The sequence below is a fragment of the Calonectris borealis genome, chromosome Z (assembly GCF_964195595.1).
Source record: "Calonectris borealis chromosome Z, bCalBor7.hap1.2, whole genome shotgun sequence".
In the NCBI taxonomy this organism is placed as follows: Eukaryota; Metazoa; Chordata; class Aves; order Procellariiformes; family Procellariidae; genus Calonectris; species Calonectris borealis.
The window spans coordinates 58,212,344-58,224,537 of NC_134352.1; the positions used below are offsets into that span (position 1 = coordinate 58,212,344).

Here is a 12,194-nt window from a genome sequence, read left to right on the forward strand (position 1 = left end):
TATGAGGCACAAGACACTTAAGATTGATAACAGCATGATGCCTCATTTATGTTGCAGCATAAGAAACTCCTATTGCCAGTAATGTTGACTTTTACAAGATACAGCCTGATCTTTTCTATCTCTATGGAGATCATTCTGCTTTGAAATACTGAGCACCTTTATATATATCCCCTCCAACTCCACTCAAACACACAAATGGTCAATGCTTTTCCTGGGCAGTTTCACCCTAAGTGGTGTACTATTAGGGATCAGTGACACACATCTTCCAATTTTCGCCGTTTCACAGATGCAGGATTTTACCCGCTGCCTCTCTCAGATGTTCTGACAGGCGTTGCTCTTTCTGAGATCCCCTGAGGTCTCCCCTGAGATCCTGTTGGTAACTGTTTTCTTGTGTGGATGGTGAGAATTTGACTCCCCTCCAGGGTCTCAGTCTTGGTCAGCTGTTTGCTGCTGCTGTAGCTGCTGCTCAGATAATTCATACGGTGGTGGCTGTTCCTGCTCATTAGTTTCACTGATGAGCTCTGAGCTGCTTTCGCTGTACGGAGGCGGAGGGATGTTGAGGACTTCTGGCTGTTTTAGTGTAGAGGCAACTGGCAGTGGGGAGGTCTGTTTTTCAGGATCTGTGCTGTCTTCATAGGAGGGGGGATAGAAGTCAGGCCTTAAAAAAAGTAAACCAAAAAGAAACACATCATGGTGAAATGTGGTTTACCTCAGAGAGCTTGGTTAGATGCTTTGTCTGTTATGTTTCCAAAGTTTAGATGAGGCTTAAACTGTAAATGGAAACCTAGGTAGGTTTAGATCAACAGAATATATCTATATAAAACAGCTGGCATAGCTGGGATCATTACGTGTGTCTTTCTGCAAAATGTTTTGTTAAAACAGCATTCTAAAAAGACAAGCCTTCCCCATGAGAGTTCCCACCCATGCCATACAAACACTCATGCTTGTGAGTATTTCAACACGTGCCGGAGAAAAGTTTGATTTGGAACAAGAAAGAGGTCGCTGTCCAAAGTAGGTTAAATTAGTGAGTTATTTATTATTACAATAATCATTGTTTTCCACAGTTTTAAAATAGAGTTTGCATGTTTCTGCTTATCTAACCAAAATTTGCTGACCGTTGTTTTTATAGTGCTTTTAGAGCACCCATTGTCTGTGTTTCTGGTGCTGTTTCCACAACAGTCTGGGAAAGGTAATTTATATCCAGTGACCCTGTTAAAGACTTTTGTGAGGCCTAGTGCCTAATCAGTTTAAGAAACTCTCTCTCTCAAAGCATCAGACTTTGCTCCAAAAAAGCAGGGACAATTACACAAGAAAACTTTAACAGGGACCATATAGGGAGCTGAAGCTCCCTGCATACCTCATTGGTAAGAAGTAATATGAGCACATATCCGACAGCAACACATCTTGGAATTGTCTGTTGAGATGGAACTAATGATGCTCCTGCAGGAGCTCCATGCAGTCAGCGTAGCTGCATCTGCTTCTTCCATGCATGACTTTGGACCACTCTGTGCAACCTGCTATGTTTCCTGTAGTATACCTTACCTTATGTACCGATTGGACAAATTGCTGTTTGCACATTGCTGCTTGCTCTAGCAAATCAACTTTCAGACTACAGTTCTCTCCATAGAAATACAATAAAATGGCTACATATGTTTTACTTCATAAAAACCTTGTATTACTTCTTTCTTCGTACAGTGTGTTTACAAAACAGCACCCCTCCCTTCTAATTCATCATCAGCAGGACTGCAACACGTACCTGTCTATGGTGCTGATACGTAGCTCTCTACAGCTGGGATTTCGAATGAAGATGCTGCTGAGGCCCCTGTATTTCAAGACTTCATGGAAAGTGCTCCAGAAAATGCCAGTAACAAAGAGAAAGAACCCCAAAGCTACCAGGCAATAAAACACCAGCTCATTATTTCCACATCTGCATGTGGAGGAACTTGTGGAAACGCAGAGGACTCCCAGACAAATAATGGAGAAACCAAGTAAGAGCACAAAAAGACGAATGAAGGTAAAAGCACATTTTGCCATCTTTTCTAGCAGACACAGCACTTGGTTCCTGTCTGCTGTTTGTTTGCTGGCTGTCTCAGTTGTGCTTCTCATCTTCATGCATTGGTATTTTATACACTTCAGGATCAAATGGCCTTTGGACAATTAAGAGAAACAGGCAATTTTAAGATACTCATTAACTCTTCGAGATACTTATAATCTCCTTTGAGATTAATTTATAATCTTTAAGGAAGGAAACAGAAACTTCCTGCACCATTCCTTTGCCAGTGCAATCTCCTCAGTGCATGCTGAACTGCTGCATTCGTTGCATGTTACAGTTTGCAATGGTTTACACACTTTGTTATTTATGAATGAGACCTGTGTTTGTTTGTCTTAAAAAAACCCAGCGAACAACAAAAACACAGTTCATAACTCCCTGTCAAATATTTCAAGGGAAAATATACTTCTTTCTTAATCATGCATTCTCACCTTTCATTAGATTTTGGTCTCCTTCTGTCTTTAAAACATTATTCAACTGCCTTGATATTTTCAATAGTCCTTTGAAAACGGATAAATTTCTAGCCTGCAATGTGGTATAAGCAATGAATTTAGTACATAAAATGAAAGAAATCAAAATAGCATAATGTCAAAAAAGGACATACGAGAAAAAGCACACAAGAAATCTCCTTTATCTGCAGGTTCAGTTGTACTCTGGTTCCTTTCCTGTTATTCTCTTCTCTCTTCCAGCAATTTTTATTGACTGATTTTCAAAAGGGTCAGTGCTCAGAGCTATGCAGAAACATTTATACTCAGTTTTCCAAATATACTTAGATACCTGAAATTCAGAGATGCTTGCTACTAACAGATTTTAGGCCTAAATATTGCTGCCTCCAATGCAAAAAAAAAATCTTTAGACTTAGCCTATGGATTTTCACTTGGAGAGTATACCCACTAGTTTTTGACAGGGCGTAGCAAACTCCATAATCAGAACTTGACTTGTCTATTAATGCTACCTTATTTAGAACTTTACTAATTATGTTTCTGAATATTTTCAACAATGGAGTAATTAATCAGACCTTGCCTAGATTTACTGTAAAATCTCCATTGCACACAGTGAGCAAATCAGAACAGGGGACCATTCAAAAAACAGGCTCAGGCTCAAATCTTTATTGCAATAATGAGTTTATTGCAGTTATTGTTGGGTGATATTCAATGAGATGGGTTATTACAAATGATTATGAGAATTTTCTGCCATGGCCTATAAGAGGGTTTCCTGCTACCTACTGTGGACTCCTTATTTCACTACCACAGTCTGGGGAAGCTGTAGGATTTCTGTAGACAATGCAATAAAGCTTTCTAATATACTGCTTGGGTCTAGTTGCTATAGGTAATTTATGCAAATCCTGAAAGAGAGAGTCACGTTTGATGGGATGAGAAAGGCTCCAGTTCTTCCTACTGTAGACCTTCTCTGCAGCTCAGGAGGGGGAAGCTCTTCACAGGCACTTTCACTAGGGCGCCTCGCATCTTCCTCTTAGAGTTTTGATTTCTGACTGGCCAGGAGTCCTGAAAGTACTGGGCCACCTGTCTCACCCTGGGCTGTACCTGTGTGAGCTGCACCACCACACACAATCTCACGTTATATCTCACAGAAGCTTTACAGTATCTCATGCGACATTTCATGTCTGCTCAACCAGCACTGTATTTTTCTGCCCCATGTTTATCCAAATGTGGCAGATGTTCATTTACAACAAATCAGAGTATTTACAAGGAAACAGCAGCTGGTACAAAGCTGCCACACATTCTGATCACGTACAATTATTTCAAGCTCCCACCACCATTACTGCTTCTTTAGTTCTCAAAGGATCTGTGAAGCTATTCTCACTTTTGCTTTCAGGATCTATCAGGATGTCGACATCAAGAACAAATCGCATAAAACAATATAATCATTAGACAGAATTTTTCCAAGGTGCGTCACTCTTATAGCACAACCAGCTGCTGCCCTTCCTAAGGAAGGCATTCAGGTAAGGAGTGATTTGGGGTAACCTTCATTTCAGAGCAAAACCCTGCCAAAGTTGAAATAGTCCTGTTCTCTCAGCCCTCAGCTACAGCCACCTAAATAGCACCGAGGAAGCATGGCACCACTTTATGTGCAGGTGAGCACGACTGAGTGCCAGCTAATCTATGGCTGATATATTAACTGGGTGATATTAGTCCAGCGCTTCCCAGCCTTCTCACAATTCCTTGAGTTCAAATTTCCTGTAAGCCACCTTTTCCTTTACCAAAAGTCACCAATTTATTTATTCTGATCTGGGTATTTGAAACTCTCATCATGTGTCATTTCCTGTGCTATATTTACCCTGTTCAATTATGACAAGAAGGAAATCATCTTATCAGTAACTTACTAGGCTGTCAATATTCTTGTGACTCTCTGGCGTGAAGACATGACAGACTGCTATCTCAGGATCATTATACACAATAGCGATTCACAGACACCAAGTCTCCAGATGCCTTGGATGCACAAAACTGTTGTATGTGTTCCACTTAGATGTCTTTAACCCTTGAACACAACCTGTACAATAGCAAATCTCTCCTCTATGTATTTTCATATGATGTAGCTGGAGAAGCAGGTAATAATTACGTGATTATCTCGGGTTTGGGCTACCTCCTCACAAAAAAACTGCTAATAGTTTTGGGAAATACATTGTCTTTCCTGCTCATGGATGAATAGAAATGAAAATTGCTCAGCAAAGCTTCCCCTTGGGAGCTCACGACTTGGTCAGTACCACTGCTACAGGTTTCCAGTCATGCAGTTCACCTGGGGAGGTGGCTAGCAAATTTTGGATAGCAGTAGCAACCTTATTCTCAGTGCTGCTTGCCCCCACCTGCATGTCCCTGAAAAGTCAAAACAAGCTCCCATTGCCTCTCCAGGAATGTGCTTTTTCTCATCCAGCTGTTGCAGATCCAGGACTGTGTAACAGCGCTGGTCAGGACCTCTGCTCTTGCTTCAAAATCGCTGGCCTGCTTGACAGGGGCTTCATCTGCCCTTAAAAAACTGCATCAGCCATGCAAAGCACCATGCTGACTTCCCACCACGCAGAGCTACAGCTAAAAATCCTGTTGCTGAGTCTTGAGCCCTGCATCTTCTCCTGTTGCCGAAATAATAGTTTGATGGATGCTTACATTGGATATGCACTTCCAGGCTGGATCTGGCCCCTGCCACCACGTGGAAGAAAGGCTGCAGCACTCACCCCAGGCTGGAGTCAGGTAACATGTTCCTGGGCTACCATCATTTTTGCCTGGGAAAGGGCAAACTGATTATCCTCCACCTCACTGTGAAGCAGTTCGCAGAGACGCTCAGACCACTGCAGCTCTGACAGCACGGGGTGCTTCCCCTGCAGCCAAACTGCTGCACGCGAGTCTGGTGTGGGCGCATGCAGTGGGGTGTTATTTCTGCGTGACCACTTCTACTGCACCCTTCACAGAGGAGGTTGAGGGGGAACAACCCAGTGAAACGTCATGTTGAGTTAATGCTGCAGGTAAGACCACTGCATCGTTCAGCATTTTAGCAGAGTGTAGATACACAGAGGAGCTGAACCTGTTTATTTGTCTAAGGACTTCGGCACTGTGTGCTAGTGTGTTCTATGCCATTTCTTATGGAATAATGATAAAAAGAGATTACCTTGAAATTTGAAATAAGAATGCACCTTAACTGAATGCCAAGTTAATTTCCTGATCCTTATGATGAGAAAAGACTCCTCTGTATGTTCCTCTGAATTTTGCATGTGCAAATTTTGTAACGAGCTATAAAATTTTTATCTTTGTGGCGTAGAAGTTTACAGTCAATCTTGTTCACAGCGAGCTCTCCTGTACTGTGTTTTCTTCTTAGACAAATGGGAGTGAATGTTGTGTATTAGTACTTTTTATAATGAAAGCTCCCTCGAGAGGAGATGAATTCTGCTCTTGTCATCCCACAGTAAAGACATGACTTCCTGTGATACCTATACTGCTCTGAGACCGGCTCTAAGTGTGACAAGTTCATTTTCCATATGCTCTCAGTTCACATGCCTGCACTGCAGGCAGGCTGCGGGCTGCTTTCACAGGGACGTTCTACCAGTCATTAACCCTCCATTGTGTGAGCTTGCACATTTCTGGAAGATGTGTTCCAGCAGCCCTTGAGGATGAGCCAGGATGGATGTACAGAGATATGTATGATAGATTCGTTTCTATACATATGCATACATACAGACATTGGCATGGGAGGGAAACGGGCATACTTAGATAATAACTGCTGCTCTCTGAGTGTGGATATCATCTCACTTTTTCCCTCTGTCTTGTCAAGATAAGGCAGCACTGAAGAATATCAGTGTCTGACAGGTATCAGGCTAGATTCAACAAAGGATTTACACGTCTAAGCACTAGCTGTTTCCATCCATAACCCTGGGGCAGTGAGCCTAGGAAGCTGATGTTAAGCACCTGTGTGCCCTGCGCAGTCCATAAAGGAGTTGAGCACCTCAGATGGGGACCCAGGGTGGCCCCGAGGGGTGTCTGGGAGCTTCCAGAAGAGGTAGTGGGAGGCCATACGTCTCTTAGCAAGGAGGTTTCCTTGACACGTAGCTACTCCAAAGCCATACTGGGCTCTGAATACCACTCATAGGTTGTTCCCTGGCTGCTTAACCTGGGACTGACGGGTATGACAACATGCAGCTCACACCTCCCTATACTGCTTAGGAAGGTTCAACCTGCAAAATACAGCAGAAATCCAGCTGCAGAAGCAGCTGGTGAGCACAACAAACAGATCCCTTCCCTTAGAAGAGCTGCTCCACTAGAGAAGGCATAAAGTGGAGCAAATTCCCACTGTCATGAGCTGCCACTTAGCACGTGAGGAGGTGCAGGTTTGTCAGGGACCGGGGGATCACGGAAAACTGTTAGTTTAGCCACTGGTTTCACAAAATTCAGGTCTTTAAAGGAGGTGACCCGTCTGTGACAGAGGAAAGCAGTGACCCGGAGAGGTAAAGCCATATGTTGGGGCTGGGAGTTTGTGCAGGGGAGATGAGAGTGGAGGCTGGGGGCACGGGAAGCAGGTGGGGCACAGCAGGACCCCTCGGAGCCACGGCAGAGTCAGTGTCACTGTGTGCCCGCTCACCAGCAACAGCTGCTCTTCCAGAACAGTAACAATAAAAGTGTAAGCATGTGACAGAAACATATTAAAATAAACTGTTTAAACAGGCATGTAATTTACATCTGTCTTGCCTAATATGAAGTCCACCAGTTCATCTCCCTGCTAGTGCAGGGCTGTCTCCCAGATGCCTTTGCTTCGTGCTTCGTTGTTTCAAATATTGATGAATGCTCTTCCTGGAATTTGTTTTCCCCCTAGGCTAACAGATCCAGCTCAATTTACACTAACATTTTTCCTGTATAATTTGTACTTTCTCCCTATCTGTTAAACATACTTTACTTTACAATATAATTTTTCTTACTTCTGTTTTTTTTTTGATGTTTCAGATCTTACAGACTACCCACACACATAAACAGAAATACTGAGTTATTCATGACTGCTATCCAAAGTTCAGGTAATTACTATAATTCTCATCTTCTGCAGTACTTGTCCTTCTACTACCACACAGTATTTACTGAAACCATTATGTTGATGAAAACAGATTTTACTGTCTGTTTTCTATTTATTGATCTGTATTCATTGATCTGCTTGTTTTAATTTTATAGCATCACATTAGCATATTAGTGACACAGGCAAAGTTAATTGCTACAGGAAAAGCTGGACAGGAAATTATGTTCTGGCTATGTGAAAAAAATTAAGAATTCAGATATATTCCCTTTCTATGCTAGGAAAAGAGATAAAAGAAGATATTCTGAAAAATCTTTAATGAAGAAGTTACAAAGATCAAATAATCTTTATAACTCCCAGAAGAATCAAAAGCCAGTGACTAGGCTATACCTTATATGGGGGTAAGAACTGGTTTGCATGATAAACTTCAGCCTTGGAAAAATAAATTAGTTTTCTATCCCAGCCAATTCCCTAGCAACTCTAGAAAACTCAAGACAAGCCAGCAAGACCTGTCAGTGGCAGCTGCTAGCTCCACGGCATGGTGAAGGCAGAACCCACACCCCCCTGGGAGGCAGCAGGCTTGCAGCACGACTGCAAGGTGCAGTGAACAGAGGACTGCTCAACGCTGCGTGGAAGCTGTGGATGGAGGGGTGACCAGGGAAAGAGGGGTTAGTCCCTTGGAGTGCCGTGGGAGAAGAAGAAATAAAGGAGCTTTTTTTATGGGGAAGCTTTTTATGTGCCAGTTTTTTCACATTTGCAGATCTTCCTATTTTTGCAAGCTGCAGAAGTTTGGTGCTTTCTACAAGACGTCAGTTAAGTCTATGACAACAGGCTGTGGGTACTTATCCTTGAAAATAGCACTTGATTTCCAATTACTGCATCTCACATAGTAGGTATGTAAAGAAAAAGGAAGAGAAGATGAGAAGCTGAAATAACCCCATAACCCCATAAGTTTAATTTTCAGGGTTCCATCATTTTCCTTATTTTCAGTCACTTAAGATTTTCTATAATGTCGTTCATGGCCTTTTTCAACTCCCCTAGCATTTTGCAGCTGGACAGTTTTATTGGCAGTGAGTGTCTCGAACTGGATGAGCAGATTTCCTATTTCTCTTACAAAACAGGAAGAAAGTTGCCTCTAATGAGGATCAGGCGGAAAAAGGGAATAGCTAACATGGTGTAAAGGTTGCCGAGTAGAACTGGCTGCAGACCAAGGTCAAAAGGTAGCAGTCCAGACGCACGAAAAGCACTTCTTAGGAAGTCTGACTGAAGACAGACTTAATGGATGTTCCGCTGGATGATTTGAGGACTGCAATTGTTTTGCAATTTGCATTTCACTTGAAAAGGTCATTGCTTTTGGTGTATCCTGTTGAAACCTGTAAGGCAGTTTTCTCACAAACCAGTTGCTAGAATTATGCTACTCAAAAAGAAATTTGTGAAATCATTCACATTTTTATGGAAGTTGTGAAATACAAACGTATTTTAAAAAATACTAATAGAATTGAAAACTTTAAAATCAGAAAATAAAAAAATAGACATTTTAATGGAAATACGTGGTATTTAGAAGTACCAGCTGCATATCATATGATAGTACATGATACAAGATAATATCATATTACAGGTCACATGTGCTGCTGCTACTAAAAAATGATATTTTACCAGAAAATTCAAGATTATCAGTTTTGTTCCAGTCTGAAATGTATTATTTTTAATGAAATGAAAACTCAGAATTTAAGCAAGTTTTGTTTTTCTCTTCTCTCACCTTCTAGCACCCTGAGCTGACATGATTTATTGGTAATAAATGACTCAAAGGGTATTGCACATCATTGACAATAATTCAGTGCAGTTTTACCAATGGGACTCTCACTAATACTAGCAATTCTAGTATTCATTCAAAATTTGCACTTGAAGGCATGGGAAATTATTTTAAGCTCTGCAGATGTAGTCTCTTCTCCATGTCATACCTGAATTAATTACAATGGCTTTGAGAGCATAGAAGAGTTTAAGATTGAATGAGAGTAGAAGCAATATGAGCATCAAAATCGTATTTCACAGACCAGTTCCCAACCTCTGAATTTGATGATTCCTATGCAAACCTAGATGTGTGAACACAGCCAGGGCTACTCTTTGTCTTTGAAGACATTCTGGTGTTACGAGGTCTAGCTGCTATTTGTGAATGAATGATGGAACTGCATATAGGAACTGAGTTCAATTTATTCTACAAATACTTGAAAGGAGCAGGGATGAAATAATTTGGTTGAAAATAGTAAACTACAGGATTTTTATTGAGAAATTTCCCCAAATGGTTGAGAATAGTCTACTCCAGAAGTGGGCAGAACAAACAAGCAATAAATACTAATACTTAAAATAAGGAGAAGTCAGATACTAAGTTTTAAAATCACTGAGAAAATCTTGAGTTTTAACAAATAATATTTAAACAAGTGTTTAAATTTGCTTTTTGGTAACTCACACATTCATGTTTCCCAGGTATTCTTTCCAAATTTTATTGTTTTATTTATTAACTAAAAGAATGAAATACAGTAATTGTGATAACATTTTAATAGTTTAGAATGATCTTGTGAACTGGCTAGTCGGAAAAAATCACACACAAAATGGGAAAGTTCTCTAATGAAAGTGGAATTACCTTTGGCCTCTCAGGCTGTCAATAAATCTATCAGAAATTGTATATTTTTTAAAAAAATTGAAATGAACATGAGGGATTCTCAGCAGATGCGATGCCTTCCTTTTTAATTTCTTTCTGTCAAAATCAGAATGCTAGCTCCCTCTGTGAAAAAAGATATCAGTAGACGATGTTGTTCTTCTTCTGTCGGCAAGAAGTTATAAAGGAAGGCTCTAATAGTGGAAATACAGGCATGCTGTATATTTGCTCATACTCACACCTTTAAAAATATCACATCTTACACGATATCCAAGAGCCTGGGAAAGCAATGAACAGCATGTGCATTCCTATCGAACCAGACATTATGGTTCTTTCTGTAGAATTAAGGGTTAAAAATTGTCACATGTACAGTGAAAAGGAAAGCTTTCAAAACACAGAAAAAATCACCAAACAAAAGACTGAATTTGATCTGTTTACCTAGGCATAAGAATTAGAGTAAAACAGGGTGACTGACTGTGCGGTGTGAATTACAGGGTACGTGGGGCGGTCATTTCCATTTCGCTCTTTACCAACCATTTGCTACACAGAGGTGCCTCAAGGACACTTGTGTCTGCACGTCTTCTGAGTAGGAAACAATTTTACAGCACTGCTTAGCAAACTTGGATAACTTTGTCCCTGCTGAATAAGGATCCCCTGTACAAGACACAAGTTCCCTTTTGTTCATTGAAAGCATAGATGGAGTGCCATCCGAAGTGTTCATCTTACAGTAAGTTTCATAACCCACCATTACAAACATAGGGGTTTTGGCAGACTTCTAATCATAAATTAGTATACAATCACCAGTTCGTTAGAAAGCAGTGCTATCATATGTAATTAGCTGACTATATTGTTTAATGACACTGTAAAAAGTCTTGGGAAAAAATTTACTTAGGGAGAAAGTGTAAAAACAACATTTTTCATTCAAAGTTTATACGTCAGTTTTTCAGAAATCTTTTCTTTTTTCCTTTCACTCCCCCTACATACTGCATTCATACAGAAGACAGTTGTCCTAAGATTAAGCTTCTTTGCTTTTTTAATTGAGATTTAAGGGTAAAATACGTTTTTGTGCAAGGAATCAAGGCAAGACGTATACTTTCTACTGATACTTCCAAACAGGGCTCAGATAAGCATGCAAACATATGACATATGACATTGCCCATATGAACCATGCTGCCCTCCACTAGGAAAGGCGAGGACTACCCTGGGCAGTTGTTTAATCTATCTTTATTTTTACAGTGAGGAAGGCACTGAAGCACAGTCCTGTTGGCACTGATACCTATTTGTCTTTGGCAGCAGGAGCAAAATCAGGTCCTCAGGCTTGGCTGTAAGTCAGTTTTGTCAAAAGCAGAACTTGTCAAAAGTGAACTTTGAAGTAACTGCTGATAGCTCTTGTTCTAACAAAGCACAAAAAGCTTACAGCTAGCTGTTTAACTGTGCTGGAAGGTTTAATATTAAACCAAGAATTCCTATTTGTTTTCAAATACGGTTAAATATTATTACATAATTAAATTGAACCTCCTGAAACTCTTGTTATTTGACATCATTCCAGTAGGTTTGCTAAGGTCTACAATCAAATATCAGATACTAACAAGTAGTTAGAATTTAATTGTTATAGGTGTAACTTTTCAGAATTTTAAGCAAGAAAGAAAGATGCAGAGCATCAGCAGAGTCCTAGCGCTCTTCAACTTTCAGTTCCGAAACCAGAACTGCTGATACTGGCAGGCAGTATCTACACAACACTGCTCATTAATGCATGAAGCAAGGAGGCCTACATCTAGATGGCTACTGTATGGGAAAATGGAGTGCAGGAGACTCTGCACTCCATTTCAAGGAGAAATATCTGTTAGGACTGCAGGATCTGAAATGCACCACCAGTAGGTACATGTAGAGGTTGATAGTCCAGTTGCAAAAGCTTACTAACTTCGTGCCTCCGGGAAGGATCTCTGTTCTCCTTGCAGGCTAATACAGAATATGGTACTGGCA

General features: G+C 40.7%; 1 protein-coding gene across 1 annotated transcript; it reads right to left on the reverse strand.

Moving 5' to 3' along the window:
• Positions 1-426: 426 nt before the first annotated feature.
• TMEM252 (transmembrane protein 252) lies at positions 427-2,106 on the reverse strand. Its single transcript, XM_075137807.1, has 2 exons — positions 1,757-2,106; positions 427-658 (listed from the first exon to the last, which is right to left on the reverse strand). The coding sequence occupies exons 1-2, from the start codon at positions 2,104-2,106 to the stop codon at positions 427-429; spliced, it is 582 nt and encodes a 193-aa protein (XP_074993908.1).
• Positions 2,107-12,194: the final 10,088 nt, after the last annotated feature.